This window comes from Eriocheir sinensis, chromosome 26 (genome assembly GCF_024679095.1).
Source record: "Eriocheir sinensis breed Jianghai 21 chromosome 26, ASM2467909v1, whole genome shotgun sequence".
NCBI classification, from domain to species: domain Eukaryota; kingdom Metazoa; phylum Arthropoda; class Malacostraca; order Decapoda; family Varunidae; genus Eriocheir; species Eriocheir sinensis.
The window spans coordinates 14,716,733-14,742,649 of NC_066534.1; the positions used below are offsets into that span (position 1 = coordinate 14,716,733).

Consider the following 25,917-nt stretch of genomic DNA (forward strand, 5'->3'; position numbering starts at 1 on the left):
TCAGCTGGCTGGTGGTTGCGTCATTTGTTTACGTCGGGGGAACACGGCGGCGGGAAATTCGTTTTAGGCTACCACTTAATTGATCGATTGTTTGGAAGTTATACATGACTCATTTCATTGCGGTCCTGCTAATACAATCTAAGGGGTAAACTTAATCCTAAAGGTGATGTTACAATGTATAAGAATATATTTGCTTACAAAATAATTACAGAGGATATAATTCATTGTGAAAATTACATGCATGTGCAAAGCTTATATTCTAGAGTTGTACATGAACTTAATTACTTTCTTGGAAGACCGTATACACGAGCTGTGACTTTGTTGACTTAAAACTATCAAGCAGTAGTATTTTGCAGAGATCAAGGTGGACAGCTTGTTCCTTTCGAAAAACCCTGTGTATTTAAAACTGGACTCTCCTAGTGTGGTGTTGAACCTTGGAATCTGGAGTGATGCCTGGCTAGATCTGGTGCCTACATTGTGACATCAGCTTATTTTAGTAAAATGGTTGAATAAGTATGCTGAGGAGATACCATTTACAATTTGGTTAACCTGGTTGAGCTTTAGCTGTGTTACTCTTTTGGCAACTGGTAGCCAGCCCAGAGCCTTGTAGTGACTGTGGTCAATGTGGGTGCGTGGTGGGATCGAGTCTCATGACAGTATTGATTCTGTTCAACATTATTTCAGCATTCATACCTCGTAATAAGTTATGCACAGTTGGGTGGTGGATGAGTGGGCAGCATGCGGGAGTGGTGAGCCCGTGAATCTAGGTTTGAGTGCCACTGATGCACGCTGACAATTTTCAACCATTGCCGAGGGGCAGAAGATTACCCACATGCTGCCCAGATCTTCAATCAACCCTAACTTCAGTGACTTCGGTCAAGTGGAGCACTGGGGGGTAGCACGGCCCAAGCAAGAGTCATATATCATGGCAGCCGCTAATGGACTGGAGTCAACCCCACAAGAAAGGCTACCATTGCTATAGACAGCACCTAATAAAATAAAAAAAGAACTGCTTTTTTTCAATTTATCTTACTCTTTCTTCATGGCTACAGTTATTCAAGCAATTCTTTTCTTATTTCTATTTCTTCAGAGCACACTGTACGTCCTCAAACATCACTAGTATATGGCACCACATTGTCATGCAGCAGTCAAGAATGCATGCAACCCATAGATCATGGCCACACCTCCAGACTTAAACACCTCTGATATGTTACAGCCTCTCTGACTTCCTCAAGAGATGGGGGCAGGGGAAGGGTATCAGTGGGTAGATCAGTATTCACTGTATATAGCCCAGCAGTTTGGGGCTATTCACTCAGTGGGTCCTTATATACAATTGCTTAAAATCTACAGCCCAACAAACCCTCTGCCTATCTATGTCTGAGACAAGGCAAGAAACTGCTGTTCAGAAAGCATTTATCCAAGAGGCAGCAATGAAGTAGAGCTTTTTCAGGGCTCAGTAGTAGGCAGTTAGATGTCCCTTGACATTATCAGTGAGACTCTTTGACAAAGCTTTCCTTTCTCAGGAGAGCTGAGCTACATGGCAGAGGCCTATATTGGTCCAAGTTTCGAGCAGGTCTGGCAGAACATTTCTGTGTTATCCAGCATCTCCAGTAGGGCAAAATTGCTGCTTGACCTTGAGTGTTTTCCAATGCACTCCTTTACAGCTTGGAGGTATCCAAGTTCAATAGTGGTCGAGTCTCATGGACACAGTTGAGTGGCCCAACATTAATGTTTCCCACTTTACTATAGTTTCATTTCTTCTTTCTTTAAGCAGCATGTGGTTGAACTAGAAATGAAGAATCAAAGGCATGAACCATATAGAATATATTTTTGTATTTAAGTTATTTCACTCCTTGGCTTTTAACTACAGTGAGTTATTAACCACAGCCTTTCCTTATTAAGTAGAGTTCAAAAGAAATGATTAACACATTTACCTTATCAAGGATGTTGTGGTATATGGCTTAATTTGTTGTATGATAATATGGACTCATCTCTCTAATGGCCATAACAGCATTCAATATCACCTTGAATCAAGCTATTGGTAGAAAGGCTGTGACCATTTGAGTTAGTTCCTAAGATGCAAAATTAATAATCCTTCGCCTTTTTTTTTTCCTTCATATAAAAGAATTATAATGGGTTTGATTCTTTAAGTGATAGAAAAGCACTGGATTCCTTCCAAATGTCAAACTCATATTTACCAGACAGTAAATAGCAGGTTGCCTAACCACTCAATCTTGTCCAGTCTAAAGATACAGACTTTGAGCAAGAAATAAAGTAAAAAAGTCATCATTAAAATCCTACCTGGTCCATAAAAGAGGCTACTGGAAGAGTAATTGGGTATAGTAATTTATTTCTTTAATTTGTTTACACACCTAAATGTCAGAGACTTTCATGTCTCATCATTCTATGTTCTAAATATCCTATACATGCTCCTCCTCAGCTCATACAAAGCAAACCTGGGACAGTCTCAGCTCCACAGTGGAATATCAGGCATTGTCTCCTTGAGTCATGCAGCAAGGAGCAGCAACATTGTCAAGGTTGCCACATGATTCCATTTAATTTTACTATACAGGCTAATTTTAAATCATTCATATGCTAAGCAATATACAGAGGACCTGGTTTATTCTATCATCCTCTTGCCATGTACTACAGATTTTGAGTCTAGGAAACACTGAACAGGCATATTAGCAGCAGTCCATTGACCACTGTGATGCTTGGAATAGTAACCTTGACTTTTATATTTCATGATCTTCATATCCATTCAGTGCTGGTCCATTCACTTGACTGGGTTTAGCAGGGTGCATCATACTGGATCTGATGTCAGCCTTGAGTCACCCAGTCTCCATTCACTGCCATCCAATTAATATTTCACCTCATGGATGTTTTTTCCTGTCCAATATTTGTTCGAATATATTCCAAATTTCAATGTCTATGCCAGAGAAGCTGGCACATGCACTGCTTAGGTAGTACACTTAGCTTTGTAGTCTGTATCCATAGATTGTTTTTGTAGCAATAGGCTACAGTAATAGGTTTGATATTATATATGAAATTGGAAAATGCAAAGTGTCAAATAAAATTCTGTAAATTATGGTAAACCTTAACATACCCAAGGAAATCAGCACAAGGGACATCCTTGCCATTTGTTTATTGAACTTTGCTAACAATGGGAGTGCGCATCAAGCAAATTATGCATACTGATATACTGCCTTTCTCTATGAAAACTTTTCCCCCATGAAACAATTTTTCTTGTATCCATAAAGTATTCTATTATTGTTAACCTTTTCATTTTGCACAAAGCCAAAACTTCTTCTCTTTCTGGGAAATAACTTATTGTACTGAAAAAACAGCTAAAAATTTTGACCACAAATTTATAATTTTCCTTGTGAAATCTCTCAATGCACTTTGGCTAAAAGTAAAGTATCTTAAAATCTTAAAACAAGACTCTAATCTACATAGATAAATATAAAACAGTAGAAAAATTAATAAAGTACATATATATTACAAAAATACTGCATAAATGTTGTTACAAAATCCACAACTATATACATATAGCTAGTGATGATATGTAAAGATGATTTTATGCAACTGTGCAAGTTTTTTTTTAACTAAACCCAGAAGCATGCATGTCTGGTCAGTGTGCCTGTATTCTCCTTGGACAGTCTGTACAGGTGTATAGAAAAGCCTGTCTGCTGCAGAGCTTGTTAAAATAAAGATCAGTCTGACAGCATCACTATATAGCTTCTCCTTTTAAACAAATAATGCCTGGTTCAAGTTTACCTCACAAAATCTTAATTCCACAAAAGGGTTTGGTGGCATACAAATGTGGCCACTAAAAATGCACCAAAAACAACAAATCTAAAAAAATTCACCTCGGCTCCAAAGAAATCACAAACAGAGCAAAAGAGCTCATGTGCGTCTAATGTATGACTCTGGTTCCTTTATTCATGGAGTAATGATTCAGGTCTAGTTAACATATCCATGAAATTAGGGCAGGATAACATAAAGGAATCAAGATAGACGGTGATTATCTAAACAACCTTAAATTCAAAGATGACATTCTTACTTAATCAACTCCATAGAAAGAGTCTGAAAGTAGGTTTGAAGATGAATATAAAGAAAATGAAGCTATGTTTAACAATAAGTCAGCAGGACAGCTAATAATGACCAAAAACAAAACAATTAGTGTAAACCCAGCTCAGGAAAAGAAAAAAAAATCAGAGAGGAAATAGGATGAGATGGATTACTTTTAGGAAACAGTAATATCATGAATAGCAGCTTGCCACTCACTGAAGACAAAAGTGTACAATTATTATATTATGCCAGCCCTAACAAACAGTTCAGAAACTTGGTGTATCACAAAAGTTTTAGAGAGAAAGTAAAAAATTGCACAAAGAGGAATGGAAAGATAAAAGGTGAGCATAACATGGAGAGACAGTGAGCAAGAATTTCTGATTAGGGAACAGACAAAGGTTGAAGATATTTCAATGATGATTAGGAATAAGGTAAGGACTTGAGGTTATATCATACATAAAACTGATAAGTGATGGACAACCCAAACAACAGAGTAGCAACCCAGGTATTGTAGAAGTCGAGGCAAACAGAGGATTAAGCAGAGATGAAATCAAAGCCTTTTCCAGAGCATGCTGGATTGCATCAGACAGAAAGAGGTAGAGGAAGGGTAAGGCCTAGCTTTGTCCTGCACTTGACTAGAAATGGGTAAAGAAGATGGTAATGATAATGATGAATAAAATGCAGAGTAATACCTGCAAACAAAGTGTATGCAAAATGTCATACGAGGGCAAATGGTGAATAAAATGTATCAAATAAAAAGTGAACATAAAATATATATATACTTAGTGAACACTGAACATTACTACCAAAGAAAACTACCACCATTTCCATGTACCAATATAGTACTGGCCTTTACCAGCACAGTGCTTATATGGAAGGGCTGCAAGTAATACAGTCCGGTGTTATAATATGCATAATGACCTTACTAAGAAAGACCATTCAGTGTTTGCTGCATAAAGGGCAGCCTTTTCATCAAATTTATTTTTGTAAAAATCAAGAGCAACATTTGCTGCTCAGAGAACTAAAGGTTCCTGGAGATATTTTGTTTTTATCTTGCACTATAATGATTTCTTTATGCATATGAACATCATTGTATCAAAGTTTTTCTTTTGTTAGTTAAAAGTAAAAAAAATACTGATAAATGGCCTGATAATATCACATGATAAAGAAAAATACTTTCAAAAATGTTTTTCAGCATCGAGTGTCTCACTCATTAGTATTTATTCTATTTCATATTCTATGACCTGAAGATATTTCTATTAATATTATTTCACTTATTGAGGGAAATCTTTTTGGTACATATTATGGATGTGGATGTGCAAAGAGACATGTAGCTCAAGGGCACTACAACACTACCACCACTGAGGTTTTGAATAAAAATATCACAATAATGAGATGCAAAGCAACTAGTTTACCCGGAAGAATTCTCAAGCAGACACATGCAAGGTGTGTCTATGCTGAGCTTCTCCGTACCTTATATATATTTTTAAGAAAAATATGTATTATAAAGTTCATGATAAATCTCTCAACCCAGGAAGCCTCATGGCTGTGTTGAGAAAAACTATGTTTATATACACAAATTATATACACATGAGTATCAAAAGCTGGATCTGTACATGCTGAGCTGCCTAAGCCTACCTTAACCTAGCAAGGGCTGGCCAGTTAGCTAATTTCATACAGCAGGTATTTCTTCATGATCATAGGAAGGTCCAGCTCGTCAATCCTGCAGGGAAGCTTGTCGCCAAGCTCCTGGCGCAAGAACACCCGGGTGAGGTGCTTCAAGGGGAGCGGAGACTGGCCCACCTGTTCAGTGAAAGGGTATGACATCAAGTAATGTCTGGAAAGCATTTTTTACCAATAATGGGTAATGTCTTGGGATAACACATGGAAGAAATAAAGAAAAGAATATGACTGAGTAAAAAAAATATAAGCAGGACAAGAGGATCAATAATATTTTTTTACTAGGTATATACAGAACTTGTACATTACACTGCCTTTGAAATATAAATACAAGCATTTAAAGTATTAAAAAATAATTTGGTATTGTCATGATGAAAGTGCATATTTTCTTTGGATAGGTGTAGAACTTATACGTATTTGAAATTACTACCCACTCTTGTGCATCACAACCCAAAATGTATTCTTTACCTTTAGATATAATTTTCTCTGGTCATTGTCTATCAGAGAGGAGTGCTTTATGATGGTCAGGTCGAAGCGCTGAGCTGCCTCCAGGAGGGGGATGAGGACGTCGGGTCTCTTCGTGAGGTTGGGCAAGCAGTTGAGGAGGCCACGAGGGTCTCTGCTCTGGCTCTGCATGACCACCTGAAGTGGGAAGGGGATTATGTCCTTCAGTAATTATAATCAAATGACTCACAAACATACTCATAATTATTATCTTCAACATTGAATTTTATCTCTAAATATCATAATGTAATGACAAATATTTTCATCATAAATTACAATATATATAAACATTATTTTTACACTGGGGAAAATATTAAGGAAGCCCTAAATATGTTTAAACACACAAAAAATAATCAAACAGTAAAGGATAAGACAACATTGTGAATCAGCAGCTTGGTAATATAATAATCTGACAATGATAGTAACTTAATTGGCACCTGAAGGATGGATCGCCCAGAGAAGAATCCTCATATTTAAGTTTGTTCACTCTGTGTATAAAAGCAGAGCAAACTGTCTGAGTCACAGGACACTGACAGTCAGTATAAGTTCATATGTCAGTTCAGACATTCCTCACCTCAGCACCATGCTTCAGGAAAAGGTTCACCACTTCCACTTCTGGGTTTTCATTGGAGGCCAGGTACTCCCCAAGGGCTGGCTTGATCGGAGAGTTATCCTCACCCACAATCACAAGGTTTGGGTTGGCTCCTCGCTCTAACAGAAGTTTGAGAATCTCCAGGCGGTTGGGAATCCCCTCACTACAAGCCATGTGCAGCGGAGAGCCAATGATGGGGGAACTAGCATCCAGATTGGCATCTGAGCGCGGATAAAGCAAAACTTAAATTAGGTATCCAATGCAAAAGTCAAATCTAGACTAAATATAAAATGGACCAGACTCCTGAGGTATCTATGCATTCTTATAACTGATCCTGGGAGTTCATGTAAGGGGACAGCCACAGCAGAGAAAAATATTTCTTCTACCATTTACATCGGTCATCTTTTTTACGTGCCAGCTTATGGTGCTGGTAGGCTTTCCTGAGGGGCCTGGTTGCATTATTTCTATTCTAAAACACTTTCCTCACATTTTAAAGAGGTTCATTAAGATTTACTATGTCTACCTTGTTCCTGCTTAGATATTTCTTTTATTGCACTTTTCTACATTTTATTCCAACGACCAAGCCTCTGCAATATGTTTTATTTCATTGCCTTGCCAGCATGTGATTAATTATCTCACCCCTACCAGACTTGCTTAATTATTCACAATATTAATGCTTTTGATAATTAGCAAGACTGACTCATAAAGAAAAAAGTACAAAAGAGTAACTGATTGGTTTGCCCAGAATTATGATTGAAAAATTAGAATGCCTGAGAGGGATGAACAAACAAATACATAAAACAAGGGTACTTACTGTGGTCCAGCATGAGGCGCACCATCTCCACGTCACCTTTGAGGATGGCCAAATCCAGTGGTGTGGGCTTGTTGTACGTTGACTCAAAGACGACGCGTGCGCCCTGCTTCAGGAGCAAGTTGACGATGGGCACAGAACCTGAGAGCACAGCGTAGTGTAGGACTGTCCTGTTGAGGGAGAGTGGAAGACACATAAATCCATCATGTGAAATGAGATGAAAGAAAGTAACTGTGAAATTTTGAACTTCAGTTTGTAGAAAAAATAATGAGTCTTTCTTGTGATGCTCAATTTCAAGAAAAGCATTCAAGTGCATCTATCTTCACAAAACTGATGCTGAATTTGCTCTTGCATTTGAACTCATTTCATACACTATTACCATTATTATTAGGAGATAAATGCACAATGAACTGGGCACATGAAGATGGCTTTTCATGTACATTTATGTAGCAAGGTAGTCTCAGTGATACGCACTGTAAGTTAATTTTGCATTCATGCTTTGTAATCTTATATGGAATGTTGTTGATTACATGTGGGGATGAATACAGCATGAATATTATGAATATCATGTGTGTTACTATGAAACTAAGAATGCATAAAACTAGCAAAAAAAAGAGCTACTTACATTCATACTATAAAGCAGGATTACTTCTGATATAAAGCTCATAATGAAAATATATCCTCATCAATGCAGTGAAAGTTGTTATAGTAATTTGATTTAAGTGTAATCAAGTACAAAGGAAAACCACTGAATGAAACTTAGTTATTGCAAGCAGCAAGTGGAAAAAATTCAAACCTGTAGTCATGACGAGCCTCGGTGCGAGCATTGACGTTGGCCCCAAAGGAGATGAGAAGCAGCACTGCCTCAAGGCCCTGTGGGACAAACCACCTTCCATGACCACTCAGTGAAGCACCTCAGTCCCTCACACAACACAATGTCTCATGATTTGGAGGTATGCCATAAAACACTAGGTGAGGTAAATATGAATGAAAAAAGAAATGGTTTGGATTGCACTTGTTAGCTGCACTATTCATGCATGCACTATTTTTTTTCTTATAGTATTAAGTGTAGCTACCACTGCTGAACAATCAGTCCTCATTTAGAAAACTGGCTAATCAGAGAGTATCATAAAGAAAGAATGAGTATCAGGGCTGCAGAGGCAGAACAAAAACCAACACTATTTTTATTGCAAGAATCACACTGTACCTATATAGTAAGTATGTGTAATAATTGTGCATTAAGACTCACTTGAAAAGTAAAGCACAAAATTAACAAGTAAATATGATCAATAAGACCAGACATGCTCAACACTGCAATGCCTTTGAACTCCAGTGCATGCTACATGAAACACATCACATTCCTACATCAACACACTGCGAGAGAGTGCACATACATCAATGAGTTACTTGATGTTCTCCTAAATCAAAAAGAACTTTTACACTGTATGTACTAGACCAGTGGGAATGCAGAAACATATAGTTATTGTAAAGCACCCTAAAAAATATGTTTATGCTACAATTTTCATGTTTTACTGCAATATCAAATATAGGTACAGTGGCAGATAAAGATATGAATAAATGAAGACTCTCTCTCTCTCTCTCTCTCTCTCTCTCTCTCTCTCTCTCTCTCTCTCTCTCTCTCTCTCTCTCTCTCTCTCTCTCTCTCTCTCTCTCTCTCTCTCTCTCTCTCTTAGGGCCTGTGTGGTCTGGTTATCTATGTAACTCTCTCTCTCTCTCTCTCTCTCTCTCTCTCTCTCTCTCTCTCTCTCTCTCTCTCTCTCTCTCTCTCTCTCTCTCTCTCTCTCTCTCTCTCTCTCTCTCTCTCTCATGTTATTTGGTATATTTGATATTTCTATGCAGGTTGATAATTTTCATGGCTATTTCAGAAGAATTTGCTGTACCCGTTTGTAGTACTGAAAATAAAGAATCAATAGGCATTAAGAAACTACATTGAAGTTGCCGTAAGAATCCTACAATTTCCAACATTCTTTTAAATCATGAAAGAGAATATTACTTGAAAGCAATGAAATTACTAAGTAACTTTTCCAAGGGCAACTTAATGTATTGGACCTATGAGTGAAGCTGCTTGCCGGCAATGAATAGTTTGTCTAACATAGCATATACTACAAGGAACCATGAAGCAATACAAGGACAAGTTTCATGCATGGAAATATCAGAAAGTTTCTAATGATTAATCTGGTTCCAAGGAAATAAAAGTCACTGCCGGCACAAGGGGACCAAAGGACAGAAGCCCCTACCAGCACCAACACACCCAGTCTCTGCCCAGGGCACATAGCTATCTATATCCTGTGTTTACACTTTAATGATGATACACTTTAAAACCACCTTACATAAATGCAATATCTCCCACTTCCCATTCTATAAAGCCTACATTTGTGACTGCTACATCACAAAAAGTAGTTCTACTGATAAATTACTTAATCAGTGTATCACAATGTAAGGCAAATGGCAAAATATTTCACCTAAAAGGGATTTAATGTCTTACAAAAACTATCTGGCTACTGGTGGGCTGACCATAAGCTTGGGTGTGTCAAGTGACCTGGAGGCTCATATTTCAAGACCTGGTTCCTTGCCTTCACACCAATGAGTGAAAATGTATCTTTTCAGCATTAGTCCAGCACTGGGCCATGATAAACAAAAAATGTGTGCATATAGGTTATGTTGATCTCCGTTTAGATAAATAAATAAATAAAAAGTTTATTAATGTTATTAAGAACTTATTAAATAAAGAAAAAAGGGAAGAAATAATAATAGCATGTAGTTAATAATTTGGATAAACCAAGTAGTATGCTGAAAATAAAATGATAAAATGATAAAATGATAAAATGAAACCTTCTGAGACAGAGCATATTGTTAGTATCCATGCTAGGGTGAGCAACACAAATAATGAATAAACGAATAAATAAGTAAAGAAACAAATAAACAGAGGTAGAGAGAAATAACACATCAGCAACATCATGAAAGTATGAAGTGTTCAGTGTTGAGTGGTTGGTGACATGTTCAGCTGACAGGGAAGAACTGACACTGGTGAAGGTGACTGCTGGGAACTATGATGCCATCATGGCATGCTCTCTGTTGGCTCACTTTAACAGCCATGGCATTAACATAAACAATCTAGTTAAAATTATATTGCTGAATAGAGAAAATGATAACAATCAAGATAGCACATCCACAGTTTAAAGTGCACTTCTCACTTCATGTGATGCACTTTCATGTCAAATTTCCCACAAATAACTAATACTTCCCTTCTTAAAAATAAGAAACTCTTAATCAGATCTAAAATAGCTAATTAATATATATATATATATATATATATATATATATATATATATATATATATATATATATATATATATATATATATATATATATATATATATATATATATATATATATATATATATATATATATATATATATATTATTTAACATTTTAAGCTATGGTACAGTGTAAACATGTGTAGTTTGGAGGCATTGTTACATCTTGAGGGATACATGAAGGATCAAGGATGAGAATGAAGGTGACATAAATGAAACTTGGCCAGGCCAAAGAACCAGGTCTGTCCCCAGCAGCATCACTCACCTTGAGGGTCTGAGTGAAGTGGCGCAGAATCTCAGCACCTGAGATCATATCACGGTTTTCCATCTCATCTGATGCATCCTTAGGAAAAGAGTGGAAAAAATTGCTACATATATAAGTGGTTCTGTAGCCTTTATCATAACTGAAGTACTGAGAGGACATACTCCTAACAGGAGTGGGTGCAGCACCATGTGCAGTGATTATGGTCAAAGGTTTCATAAGAAAGCAGAGCGGTTTTGAATATGGTGTTCTAAGTCTTTGATAAAAATGTGAGGGAAGTTTAGTGAGCTTTAAGTTAGCATATAATAATCAAAAACAGACATGCATGTGCTGAGTGCAAATGTTATATTGGTGTATACCAAACACATTATGGTAATAAGATGATTCTCTGGTGGTTTCTGATCCAGGATTTTGCATCAGTAATCAACAAGGTTATCAGATTAAACAGAGGGTATTGCACTTATTAATAAACGACGCTGTTCTCATTCATTACAAACAGTTCCTGATCACATGTAGGACACTGTACATGATCTGAAACCACCCCTGTATTTGTTTATTCTGTTTCCCTGAGCTAGAGGAGCCTGAACTCAGTGTGTAGTAGCCTACACATGTTACATACGGCATTTGATGATTTTTTTTTTCATGCGCACGTTATCTTACACAGCAAGTAAAAAAATATAATGTACTGCCTGGGGGTTGGGATGGCATGTTCCTCCCTTCTCCTTTGTTGTTTACTTGCAACAATAAACTATGAATCAATCAATCAAATTATGAGTAAAGTTTATGTAAACAGTGTGGTGCACTTCACTATGACATATATAACAAATTCGAGGACACAAATCTCTCATGTGAAATGAACATTAATCCCTGGCAGTGATAAGCTTCCCAGGCCCAAAATTTACATGAGCCGTTTTACATAAAAGACTCCCTTGTACTATGCTGTGAAGGCAAACACGAAAAAAAAAAAAAAAAAAAAAAAAACTTGCTTCAGGTATGTGCATAATTTCCCTCGATATCCTTTGATAAGATCTGAACATAACATGCAGAAAGTATTGTCAGTAACATAAGGACTGCAAAGCAAAATACTGGAAGGATGGGGGAGTTACCTGCTGAAGGCGACAGCACTTCATGAGCGGCGTGAAGCCCTGGCGGTCCCTGGCGTTAGCGTTGGCGCCGTACGACAGGAGGAGGTTGAGGAGGGTCGTGTTGAGGGGGTTGACGAGGTTGATCTCTGAACCAAAGAAATACCGAGTGTTGGGGTTTGCTCCGTTCTCCAGAAGCAATTTGGCAGCATCGTGATGATCGTGCTGTTGGGGACACGACAAAAGAACACGTAGAGCACTCATGGTTTTTTCCTTCATCCTTTTACGAGAAAAAAAGAAGAAACGGGAAGGCTAAGCAGGCCACAATGGTGTTTTCCAATAAGAACTTACTGGAAAACATTCTCGTGGAAGGAGACGTGAAATGCGCTGCTTACCTTGATGGCGAGACGCAAAGGTTCGTCGAAGGCATCGGTAGGGAAGTCATCCTCGAACTCAGGAGGGATGTTGAAGTTGACCTGCGCCCCGTGCTTGATGAGCGTCTTCATCATCTCCGTGTAGCCGTGTTCCGCGGAGAGATGCAAGGCCGTGTAGCCGATCTCATCCCGAGCGTTTATGTCACACCCTGCCAAGACAGAAGACAGGGTGTGTGACTGAGCTGGGTCGGTATTCTCAGACACTTCCACCTCTCACTTAAACTATTTCCAGAGGCCGAATAGGTGATTATTCGGGTTTTCATGAGTGTTTTTTTACGTTCATAGCACAGAAGAAGGGTCAAACTACCACCAGGATCATAAAGTACCTCTGGAAATGCCCCAAACCCCTACGACATCCTTGTCAAATGTGAGTGTGTAAGCGGCTAAGCGTTTGAGAATATAGTTTCAGTAGATCATATATATATCTTTTTAATAGTAACTGTTGATTTAAGTACATTAACTGCTTTTACCAGTACATCTTTGACAATAAACATTCAGTGAAACCCTTACAACTCGGCATTTTATAACTCGGAATTTGAAATAACTTAGCAAGGCAAAGCAGCAGTAGGCTTCTTGCGCAACAAGTCATAAGAGCTCGAATAAGACTGAAATACAGGCTCCAAGAGAGAACCATGTAATATGACTTCTTAATTGCTTCACGCTTTAATGATTCAACAGCCAACTTATGCAAACGAATGTTACCGACAATAAATAAACAATCCTTCTTTAACGTTCCATTTTGAACTACCCTCACGAATCCAGGTCGTCGTGTACCTGCACTTCATCTTCGTATGTTAATTTCATTAGGTCTTGGGATTAAAAAAATTCGCTATTGCTATGCTTTTTTTTTACTTACCTAAAGAAAATTCCCTCAAAAGAAGCAGGTTAAGTAATATTTCCCCTGAGAAGTATGCACCCACTCCCTCTAGCACTACACAGAGTAAGTCCATAAATACACAAATTGACAAATAAAGGAAAAAAACACAAAGCTTCTCGCCACGGCTTACCTTCGCCGATGAGGAACTCCGCCGCCTCGGGGTAGCGCTGCCACACGGCGTAGTGGAGGGGCGACAGGCCCTGCGTCACGGGGTCCTTCACCTGCAGGAACACAGGCACACATCAGCCACTGGCTCTGGAGCAGGCTGTTCACTTGACATGTAATAGCTACTAATGTTAACGTGTGAAAGGCAAGAGCTGTATATTTATTTATGTACATTATGTCGACATTTATTTATTTATTTGCAAGTCATCCAGTGAAGGATACTGCTCATACCTCTTCTGTTTAGTTGTGGCACTTGAAAACAAAGTTGTCAGTGGGTCTTGGTAGCGTCACGTATACTGTATGTTAACTCTATTATCATACATATTACTTTAAGTTGACATGGATCGCGGTGTAGAGTCTCAGCCACCCTCACAGTTTGTTCACGAGAGGTAAGTTTTTAAGTGTGTGGGTGAGTTAGGCAGCGCACTTTTCAGCCCCCGCCCTGCTCTACTGTTCAGCCCCCGCCCCGCCCCTGCCCCGCCTGTGCTCACAACTCAGGACTCACGTTAGCGCCACACTGCAGCAGGAAGCGGAGCTCCTCGATGGGCGCCAAGCGAACTATGGCGTCCGCGAGCTCTCTCTGGATGGATGTGTCGCGCGGCTCTTTCCTCCCGCTGGTCGCGTCTCGGCTGCTCTCCCCCTCAGACTCCGTCCCTGAGGCGTCCGCTGCTCTCTCCTCCTCCTCCTCCTCCAAGTCCGCTTCCTCCCTCATGTCGGGGGATATTGTTTCCGTGGGCATCCTGTGTGGCGAATGGTGGAATGGAAAAAAAAAAAAAAAACATAAGAAAAAGAATGATCACTGGAAGAATTCAAAATTTCAGCCAAGATAAATCTAATTAACTAATTAATCAGTAATGAACTTATTATTCTCTCTCTCTCTCTCTCTCTCTCTCTCTCTCTCTCTCTCTCTCTCTCTCTCTCTCTCTCTCTCTCTCTCTCTCTCTCTCTCTCTCTCTCTCTCTTCTTTGTTGTTCACTTGCAACAATAAACTATCAATCAGTCAATCAATCTCTCTCTCTCTCTCTCTCTCAGTCAATCAATCTCTCTCACTCTCTCTCTCTCTCTCTCTCTCTCTCTCTCTCTCTCTCTCTCTCTCTCTCTCTCTCTCTCTCTCTCTCTCTCTCCCCCACACGGGATGTCTTCTCGTATCTTTACTCGTCGGAAACAACCTCCACAAATACCCAGGGGGGGGCGGGGGGATGGGAGGCGGGGCGGTGCCAGTCCCTCCCCTTCCTTCCCTCTCGAAAACTGGTGAAGGGCCAAACTTCCCCGCAGGGTTTTCCCCTCGTCATGGCAGCAAATGTCGCCGTTACTGCACGCGGATATTGTATACTTTTGTTTGTTGCATCACTTGAAGCATCATTTTATCATTCAATGTGTAGTCATGATTCAGATGGAACGTTATGTAAACAAAGTAAATGAAAAAAAGTCAACTACCTTCTGGTTCCGTCACAAATCCCAGCAAATAGTCTCGCCAAGCTTTTAGACTTTGAGTTTCCAGGATTGTCTAAGTTGTTCAACATAACTGGAAACACGGGGCAAGGGATGTTTTGCGATAAAGAGTGTCAGTGTTTCGAAGCTGTATTCCAATTGCCAATACGCATTGCCGACACACATCAAAGAGGAAAAACTACCTCTTCCTGAATTCGAACAAGCTATAGTGCATTTGCCTCACGACTGAGGAAATAATGTTTACACCCGAAATAGTATCATGCTCTGTTTTAGCTCGCGTGGAGTGAGCGCATCGTGGTGGCGGGGAGGCGGCCAGCGATCTCGAGGATTGCGTCACACACAGACAAAAGACGCCGCACTGTCTCGCGAGTTTCCTCACCACACGCAGCAAGCCATTCAAGAGTAAGCTAAACACACCCACACGCACACAAAAAAAATAATAATATAGTTATTTGGAAGTCTCATTCATCTCGTTTTGGCCTTGACTCTCCCTTGAAAATACATATTGAGGAAAAAAATGCCTCTGACGGTGAGGGTCAGACTTAGCTGACTGAAGCACCAACTTGTAACTTTACCATGTTTTGATGTCTTACATTTAGCTCCTTTAAAACGCTGTATTGATATTTTCGTTGCTCTAACAGTCTTTGTTTCCGTTTTGTAAGTTTACAAATCCCCTCAACCTTGTGCATTCTTCTCCCTCTCATGTTCACAAACTTTTGGTTTTCTCTGGCCTGAGTCTCGCCTAAATGTTTACTTCCCCGAGGCCACGAGGCACAACGAGGGATAACTGCGCTGTTATGAGAGACGGGCGGGGCTGCGGGTGCCAGAACCACGTGAGTGTTGGGGGGTGGGGGGGGAGGGGCGGGTGTCCCAGTGCCACAAATAACTCGTGCCTTCCTAAGATGGGTGCCCAGTTTAGCCGCCTCTCTCCCCTTCAGTTTCCTTTGTTACCTGTTCAATTCAGTCTGCGGAAATGAGCGAGCTGTGGCCAGTGACTTCGTTTTTCTAGTTTTCTGATTATGAACTTTTGTACTAAAGTTTACATTCTGTCAACCTCCGTTTCAAAATGTGAAATTATGAATGCGTCCTCCTCAATCATATTTCATAATGTAGAAACGATAATGCTATTTATAATATAATATCAGTCTACGGGGACACGCGCTTGCCTTCACTATGTCCTTTGTTGGGAAACATTAAATTCTTTTTTTATTTTTTATTCCCTGGACTCGATAGTTTAACTTCCCTGTCTGCTTTCATTACATTCTACCGGAGACAATGGCGTAGTATTGTAATGCGCTTTGTGAACATGAGATAACTATACCTTAAATAACAGAGGGGATCGCAAACCTTATTTTGCAATAAGCGCACGAACACACACACACACACACACACACACACACACACACACACACACACACACACACACACACACACACACACACAGACAAACCACACCAACAAAGCGGCTTCTGTTGCCAGGAACTAAGTGACGTCGCCTGGGGAACCCCCGGCAAACCACTATAATAGTTACATAATAAAGTAGCTTCCTCCAGCTTGAAGAGACCCGCCGCGGGATGGAACTAATACTTAGAATTTTTCGCCAACGGATGAATCTTCAGTAATATTAAGGTCAATGCGTTTACATGTTCAGGGACATCTCTCAGAAGAGGCAGCGAGGCCTGGCTGGCCGGCATTGTATTCCTGGCCGTCACAGCGCCTCGCCCAGCGCCACGTGGCTCTGTTTACGCCATCAGCTGACAGGGAGGCGATGACGCAAGCTAAGTTTGTGGGAAAGTTGGTTTTACCCTTCATTCTCTCTCTCTCTCTCTCTCTCTCTCTCTCTCTCTCTCTCTCTCTCTCTCTCTCTCTCTCTCTCTCTCTCTCTCTCTCTCTCTCTCTCTCTCTCTCTCTCTCTCTCTCTCTCTCTCTCTCTCTCTCTCTCTCTCTCTCTCTCTCTCTCTCTCTCTCTCTCTCTCTCTCTCTCTCTCTCTTTATATTAAATAATTATCACTTTGAAACTTTGATCCTCAATATATATATATATATATATATATATATATATATATATATATATATATATATATATATATATATATATATATATATATATACACACACACACACACACACACACACACACACACACACACACACACACACACACACACACAAATTCTCCTTTCAGTGGTAAATATAATTACAACCAATATTATATAAATATTTTGATAAAAAATTAAGAGATTGAATCACGGTGAACTCGCGTGCTGGCTGTGTTTCCCACAAAGCACTGACTGCCACTGCTCCGAGAGAGGAGTTCCTTGTGCGAGCTGCTTGTTATACCACAAACCCGGAATATTTGTCACCACGAATAAGAAAAGCCGCCATTGAAATCCATGAAGTTAGAAATAGACGTATTTTAATCCAAAATAGGGATAATTATTGTTCTCTCGCATTTTGTCCGTGTGCACAGGGCACCACTGCCTGCCGGCCCACCTGACGGAGGCGGCGCCGCCGGTACTCACCTGGCGAGCGTGGACGCTGGGCTGTAGGTGCTGGCGGCGGGCTATCCTGGGCCTCAGGTGGAGAATCACTCAGTGGCGTTCAACTGTTTTTCTGTCTGTCAAACTCACACTTAAAATAATTCTGGTGATGTCTTAGCGTATCATGGCGACTTTAAAGTATCAGGCAGCCGCGGGTCACTTACACGCTCGCGACTTGTTCTTGTCTGAGGTTGGCCACGCCGCCCCGCCACTTTTATACAGCATCCCTGCGTCGCCCCACTCCGTAGTGCGGATGAAGAGGGGACAGGAAGCCAACCAGGCAGGGAAGGCCGGGGGTAGGGAAGGTGGGGGAAAGGACAGAGCAAGGTAGGGAAGATCAGGTGGGGAAAGGGAGGAAGTGGAGACGTAGTTGGGAGGGGTGGAGGTGCCAGGCCGGATGGCAGCGTACAAAAGAGCTACGCAACACGGAAGGTGTCGTAGTTGGTGCGTGGCGGACCTCCCCTGCCAGGGGTCAGGTGAGGGCACGGTGACAAGACAATGACATTTTGAAGAAAAATCATCGCACGCCTCTGTTAGGACACCTGCGTGGCTGTCTCCCTCCGGTGATGTCCAGGTGACCCATTTCTCACCTGTTCGTACTCACTTTCTTCGCCCCTCCCATTGACAGCATTCGCTAATTCAAGGAATGCATCACATCTCGCTATGAGTCTTTTTTCAAGTTGCCAAGGATGTGAGGCACACCCTTGCTTCATTACACTGAGGCACATCACTCATGCCTCGCCAAGGACGGCACGCACCTCAGCACCACCGCCACCTCCACCACCAACAACAAACACAGCAACGGCAAACATTCAGCATCGAGGGTGAGTCACATTGTAGAGGTCACTTGCCGTCCTTCGGCGTTGAGTAGTTACGCGTCAGAGAGTGACACAACCAAGACACTAAGTTTCTGCACTGGTAAACTGCTTCATAATAAAAACAACCTGACACGGTCTCCCACACAATGCCGAGGTCCCTCCACCTTAGTACCTATCACACGTTAGAGCCCTGCCAGCGAGGCTAAGCTACAGCGTCGCCATGCAAACCCAGTGACCCTCCAGACCCGGCAGGCGGCACCTCAGGTAACGCCGCCGAAGTGACGCATAGCAACACTAGACGGACGTGGCCCAGCAGGAGGGCAGCAAAAATATGGCCCCTCCCTGCCCTCGATTTCCTTTCTCCTCAGAGATGGGGTACGAATGGGACCGAGGACCAGGAAGGCAACAAGGGGTAGAAAGGTACATGCAAAATAAAGTTGAGAAGAGACAAATAAAGGAGGAAGAACAAATGAGAAAATTGAGCAGATTAGAAGAGAAGGAAAGGAGAGGATATGGCTAAATCATTGTTTCAGCGGATGAATCGATGGGGTGAAAAAGTAGAGAATGAATGTGCAGCAGAGAGGAGGCGAGGAAGAATGTTTACAACCAGTACCTTAACTTTCATCTATTAGCATCTGTCCGTCTGTCTCTCTCTCTCTCTCTCTCTCTCTCTCTCTCTCTCTCTCTCTCTCTCTCTCTCTCTCTCTCTCTCTCTCTCTCTCTCTCTCTCTCTCTCTCTCTCTCTCTCTCTCTCTCTCTCTCTCTCTCTCTCTCTTTCTCTTTCTCTCTCTCTTCTAATTTTAACACTTTCCTGCGGTTATTTCCACCTTTCACAAGACTGACCTTAAGACCTTTTCCTGCCAGGGGGGAAGACGGAGGCAGGAAGAACTTTTTGTTGCCAATATTTATTCAGCGCTAAGCGGCGTTAGGGCGGGGCACGAATTTAATGGCTAGTCACAAGGTGTGTGTGTGTGTGTGTGTGTGTGTGTGTGTGTGTGTGTGTGTGTGTTTAGTCCCCCCCAAAATAATTCAGAGAAAGAAACGAAAATTATAAAGGTTCACGAAATTCAATGGAACTAAAAACATAAGCTTCTTGGCATATCAATCTTCCGTCTCCCTGGAAAAAGCCGTCTAGATAACGTAGCATGACACGCTCTTCGGGAACTCGGGGGCGCACTCGACACACAAACCAAACCAAAATATATCCAATCAAACTTCCAGTCTTCATTGCATTTCACTGACAACAAAGAAAAGTAAAAAAAGAAGGAAAAAAATACCCGCTGTGAAAAGATAAATGGTCAAAGAGAGAACTACAGGGAAAAATAAAGATCGTTTACATAATAAAAAAAGAGGTAAAATTACTGTTATTTATGAGCGGTGTTTTTTGCAGGCGGTTCTCGTTTTCCGTCCTTGGTTGCCTCCTCTGTTGAAAAAAAAATCATGGCAAAGAGGATATATGATCTGACCGAGCATGTATTATAATTATTACTAGTATCTCTCACCTCCCTCTCCCCCCCCCCCCCACCACGCCCCCCGCCCAAGACTCTCTCATACCTGCGGAGTCTAGATTTTAAGATTCCTTGCTCTGATCCGACCTTGCCCTGCCCCTGCCCCATCTACTGTCGTACCCACAGGTATACTCCGCGCTCCAGATCTCCTTACACACACACACACACACACACACACACACACACACACACACACACACACACACAGATACGGAGACGGGACCACACGAGCGTAAAGCCCAGGCCCTGTAAAACTACAACTAGGTAAATAAACCCACCCACCCACACACACACACACACACACACATACACTTGGTCACTTCCGGAAGGACTCTTGCTTTATAAAGAAAGAGGGACGCTGACGATATCCATGTCAAGTCTGATTGATTTTAAATATCTCCTAGTGAAACAAAGACCCCTCAGAAGCTTCAAATGGAATTAGTGTACAATGTCAGGAAGGAAAGGAGGATAACAAAGAGATGTCAGCCAGATTATTAAAACGTGGACCATAAATAAGATAACGAATCACAAAAGGTGCCAAGTAAGCTCTGAGGCGTGCAGTGCGTTCAGGGGTTCGCTTCGATTCCTCCAGCCAGGCAGCGGAGAAAACTTGGAAGCGAAACTAATGGGACTTCACTTATTATTTAGATTATATTAAACATGTTAAGATTTAAAAACAACGAAACTATTACACCAGAACATAACTTACATATATCCGGGAATATGTATTACTGTTTTGCTATCTCCGAAGAAAAAGATGAAAGAAAACTACAGTGAATTTGATACCGAGAAAAAGAATGATACAAACGACCGAGAAGGAGGAAGAAAAGGAAAGAAAACTGAACTAAAGCTGATACAGTACCGAAAATGAGGGGAAATAATCTCCTATGTTAAAAAGATAACGAAGCCATTACTGAAGGAGACAGAACGAGTGAGGGAGAGTGTTGTCACTGTTTCTATTGGTTCCTCCTCCTCCTCCTTGGCAAAATATATCTCCTCCCGAAATTGACCCCTCTTTTGGCCACCTCTTTGGATTCTTTTTAGGAGCAGCGAGTAGCGGGCTTTTTTTTTATTATTGTTTCCTTTTTTGGTGCCCTTGAGTTGTCCCCTTTGTTGTAAAAAAATAAATAAATGCAAGGACGTTCAGCGAAGGGCCACGAAGACGAGTCCTTCCTTGCGCAACCTGCAGGGGCTTCGCGGAAAGGCTGGCAAACCTGAACGTGTTATCTCCTGAGAAACGACAACTTCGCGGAAAACATCTCGTGTGTTTTAAAGCTTTTCAAAAAGTTACGAATATCAAAGCAGTTTCATCTACATAAATGATGCCCAACAGACGATAAACAACAAACGAAAACGAAAATTGTAAACAAGATACAACCTGATTACATAATATACATCAATAATTCTTTTCAGTGGCCCCAATTTGGCAGAAGCTTATGCGTAAATACATGCGCATTTATATAAAGTAAACACAAAAAAACAAAGAGAGTAGAGATTTGTTTCTAGAAGTGTCTCCAAAGTAGGAAATGCGTAGGTCTCCCGTGTTGTTGTTTGTAAGCCTGCAGAGCACGTGGTTGGGGAGGAGGAAATAAAGAAAAAATCGTGACAGGAAAGGGGAGAGATGGCAGGGAGGGAAGGACTGGGAGGGAGGCGGGGGAGGAAGGAAAGAGGAGAATGAAAGGGATGAAAAGAAGGAAGAGAGGATAGGGAAGGAACGGGGAGGAGGGAAGCCGGGGAGGAGGGAAGAGGGAGGATGAAAAGGATGGAAGAAGGAATGAGGGATAGGAAGAGAGAGAGAAATTAGATGCAAGCAGATGTGAACTAATTAAGCACAGAGGCAGAGATAAAGGGTATCAGGATCCCACGAAAAAGCAGATGCCATGAGAGAGAGAGAGATTGTGAAAAGGAAGATAAAGGCTGGGGAGAGAACAAGAAAGAAAAAAACTAAAAGTAATCAGGAAAACCGGAAAAAAAGGAAGATGAAAACGACCAAGAGGGAAGAAAAGAGGAAAAGAAAACTACAGTGTTGATACCGAAGAAAAGAAAAGGATGAAAAAGCGACCGAGAGGAAGAAGAAGAAAAGAAAGAAAACTGAACTAAAGCTGATACATTACCGAAAATGAGGGAAATAATCTTCAATATTAAAAAAGAAAACTAAAGCCATTACTGAAGGAGACAGAACAGAGTGAGGAGAGAGTGTTGTCCCGTTGAATGAAGTCACTACAGGAAACCTTCATCTATATCACTATTTCTACTGGTTCCTCTTGGTATCCTCCTCTCTCCTCCTCCTCTTCCTCTTCACTCCTCTGCCTTCTCGTGTTCCACCTGTCCTTCTATTGTCAAAACAATGTAAAGGCGTTGGCAGTAGTTCTAAATAATTGCATCATTTCAGAAATCATGATAATATAAAGTTTTTTCACATACAGGAAGTGTTTTTATAGAAGGGACCCTGATGATTCTTTTCATGCAGGATTCACACTAAAACCCTCGCCATATGCTTTCCATTCATTGTCTCACATAAAGTTGAAGGTCTAAAAAAAAAAAAATACTCCGTCGATTTTCAGAGTGAACAACATGGTTGGTCTGCCCTGCTAGCGCTTTTTCGATTTTCATTCCTCCTCACACAAACTAATCCCATGAAGCAACAAATCAGGACGACCATAAACAGTAAAGATAACGAATCACCCAAAAGGTGCCAAGTAAGCTCTGGGCGTGCAGTGCTTTAAGAGGTTCGTAGTCTTATTATATGTTTCAAATTTAGATAGAGCAACAGAAATATATAAAAAGGGATAAGTAATTGGTGGGGAGAAGTCTATGTGTGTGCGTAGGGGGAAAGCGGGGGAAGGGGGGGGCGACCTCCCTCTCTCTCTCTCTCTCTCTCTCTCTCTCTCTCTCTCTCTCTCTCTCTCTCTCTCTCTCTCTCTCTCTCTCTCTCTCTCTCTCTCTCTCTCTCTCTCTCTCTCTCTCTCTCTCTCTCACCAACACCTGCCTCATAAAATTACGCCCGCCAGCCTTAGCCATAGGTGAGTGCCCCTTCTCCTCCTTTCATATATTTTCTCACACATCTTTATATTTCCCTTTTCTGTCCTTTAACTTTAACCTGTTTTTCCTTCCCATCATTTAGCTTTCTTTTTTCCGTTTCCTTTCTTGCGTATAGTCCTTCATTTTCCATCTAACTTCTTTTCCTGGCTATTTTTCCTTCTTCTCCCCTCCTGCTTCCTTTTCTATTTTATCTGTTCTGCGTCCCTTATCCCCTTCTGTCCAATTTCCTCCTTTTCCGTTCCTTCTTTTCAATGTAACGATTCTCTCCTTTCTTTCCATTCCTCTCATCCTACCTCTTTCTTACATCCTTATCTTCCTCCCAATGTTCTTCTTTTCCTTTCTTTTCTCCTTCTCTGTTTCTTTCCATCACTTACCTATCCCACTAATGTTAAATCCTCCTCCTTTCCTTTGCAATCCTCAGTCCCCTCTCTTCCCTCTCCTTCTGCCTGCCTTCTTCGTCACCTCCAGCTGTGTTCCTTATGTTCAGGGTCAGAAGCTCCACCCCTCAGAACTTCCCTCTTTTCCTCCATCTGATCTATTTACATATGGCTCTATTTTTTCTGTCTCCCTTGTGTGTGTGTGTGTGTGTGTGTGTGTGTGTGTGTGTGTGTGTGTGTGTGTGTTCTATCCGTCAGTTCCATCCTCGTTTGATGCTTACTACGCAACATGGTGTCTTAAATTTAACCTGTCCTGTTTGTCTGTGTGTCCTCTGTCAGTCTTTGTCTAATGTATACTTTTGCCGTGTTTTTTATATTATTTACTATCTCCACTTGTCTCACTACATACATACCTTCTGTCTGTCTGTCTGTCTGTCTGTCTGTCTATCTGTCTGTCTGTCTGTATGTCTATATGTATGTATGTATGTAACCGATGTATATATATGTATGTCTCTTTCTTTCTCGGTCTTTGTATTGTGCCGGAAGAAAAAGGTCACCACCAAGACACAGAGGCAGTACATAGCAGCAGATGTTAAGGGGAGAGACTCTGTTAAGAGGGCACTCATTTTATTTTCCTCTTGGTGTTTTCTGGCGTAGAGAGAGACAAAGGCAGAGGAAAACACCTGACACAAAGGATGCTGAAGACGAGAAATGAGTGGAAGTTCAACGCAAGCAAGAAATAAAACGTAAATGATGCTACAAGACTCAATTTTTTTAGTACGTTGGAATAAAGGTGATAATTTTACATACATCAAAGGACACGGCTCAAGGGCAACAAAGGAGTACAAAAAAAAAAAAAAAGCCCGCTATACTCGCCGCTCCCATAAAAGATAAAAAGTAAAGAATAGCCATGAAAAGTTTCAAAAATATGAAGGAAGATAATGGTTGGGATACTACGAAGAAGGAAAGAGAGGAGAGGAAAAAGGGAATGAAGGCTTAGTGCATATCTGATAGTAAGGTGGTTAGGAGAAAATGCTGAAGAGTAAATAAAAAAGAACCACCTGTAGAAGTTTAGCCATTCACGCCAATACGCTTTTCTTTTTACTCTCTCTCTACTCTCTCTCTCTCTCTCTCTCTCTCCTTCCTCCTGTCTCTCTCTCTCTCTCTCTCTCTCTCTCTCTCTCTCTCTCTCTCTCTCTCTCTCTCTCTCGACCACTACACTCTTCCCTGCTCGTCTTCCCTACACACACACACACACACACACACACACACACATACACACGTGCCACACGCACATGATTCCTGTCCCTGCTTCTGCTATCTCTGTCTGCTCCCCTCCCCCCTCCCCACACACCTGCTCTCTCTCTCTCTCTCTCTCTCTCCCCTCTCTCTCTCTCTTTCTCTCTCTCTTTCTCTCTCTCTCTCTCTCTCTCTCTCTCTCTCTCTCTCTCTCTCTCTCTCTCTCTCTCTCACTCTCTCCTCTCTCTCTCTCTCTCTCTCTCTCTCTCTCTCTGTAGAACTCTCACCCCTGCAGGAGAAACTCTGACCAATTAACGGACGACATCAGTGCAACCTCCTTTCAGCCTCTGCGTGTACCTCGCATACAATCGCGCGGCACCCGTCGTGTTAGCAGGGTTGGAGGTGCTCTCCTCAGGGCGTGGCAGGGGAGAGTGTTACTAAAAGGTGCCGGCAGGGGTGAACACAGAGAAAGCAGAGGGCAGGTGGATGAACGGGCATGCAGGCGTTAGGTGGCAAGGTGGTGCTCAGTGGTGTAATGGAGGGGTGGATAGATTGGCAGGATGTTAAGTGGTAGACAGTTCTTAAGATAAAGGGAGGGGTGAATACATGAACGGGTGTTAAGTGGTAGGGATGGTGTTGATGGGGTGCCGGCGGGGTTTGAGCAGTGAAGAGGAAGACAGTGGGGGAAAGGAGAAACTATACAAAGAACGACAGGGTGGCCGGGAAGGTGAAACTAAAAAAGGGTCGTGCAGGAGTGTGAGCAACGATGGACAACAGAGGGAAGTGTGCCAAAGACCAGAATGTGAGGATGGCTGCGGAAGGTGTGTGTCGGTGTAGGGTGAGCGTACAAGAAACATCAATGGTGAGTGTGGGGAAGAGGTTTAAAATATAAAGGTGTACTGACAGGTCTTCAAGAATTGACCTCTCTTTCCAGCCCACCTCTTTTTGATCCTTGTTGTAGGAGCTTGGCAGGAAGTAGCAGACTTTTTATTATTGTTTCCATTTTTGTGCCCTTAGCCGGTTTCCTTCGTGTAAAAAACCTTCCACGTGGCACAGTGTTGATCTTCTGTGTCTTCTTTCTAGGCACTCTCTCTCTGCTACCCACTTCTACCTTCCCCCACCCC

General features: G+C 41.5%; 1 protein-coding gene across 2 annotated transcripts; it reads right to left on the reverse strand.

Moving 5' to 3' along the window:
* Nucleotides 1-2,330: 2,330 nt before the first annotated feature.
* Nucleotides 2,331-18,069, reverse strand: LOC127003804 (ankyrin-1-like). Of its 2 annotated transcripts, XM_050870856.1 has the most exons (11): nt 17,792-18,069; nt 14,323-14,557; nt 13,783-13,873; nt 12,737-12,924; nt 12,366-12,566; nt 11,263-11,340; nt 8,455-8,531; nt 7,662-7,828; nt 6,830-7,068; nt 6,220-6,393; nt 2,331-5,874 (listed from the first exon to the last, which is right to left on the reverse strand). In XM_050870856.1, exons 2-11 carry the CDS (start codon nt 14,554-14,556, stop codon nt 5,734-5,736), a joined length of 1,590 nt encoding a protein of 529 aa, XP_050726813.1. In that variant the 5' UTR covers nt 14,557; nt 17,792-18,069; the 3' UTR covers nt 2,331-5,733. The 2 variants fall into 2 exon arrangements, with proteins under 2 accessions (XP_050726813.1, XP_050726814.1); XM_050870857.1 differs by lacking the exon at nt 11,263-11,340.
* Between the last annotated feature and the right edge of the window lie 7,848 nt (nt 18,070-25,917).

Coding starts and splice junctions, on each gene's coding strand:
- LOC127003804 (XM_050870856.1), bottom strand. CDS start 14,556: ATGCCCACGGAAACAATATCCCCCGACATGAGGGAGGAAGCGGACTTG. Junction 13,874..14,322: donor TGCTGCAGTGTGGCGCTAAC/GTGAGTCCTGAG, acceptor GTGTTCCTGCAG/GTGAAGGACCCCGTGACGCA. Junction 6,394..6,829: donor TCCTGAAGCATGGTGCTGAG/GTGAGGAATGTC, acceptor TTCCCACTTCAG/GTGGTCATGCAGAGCCAGAG.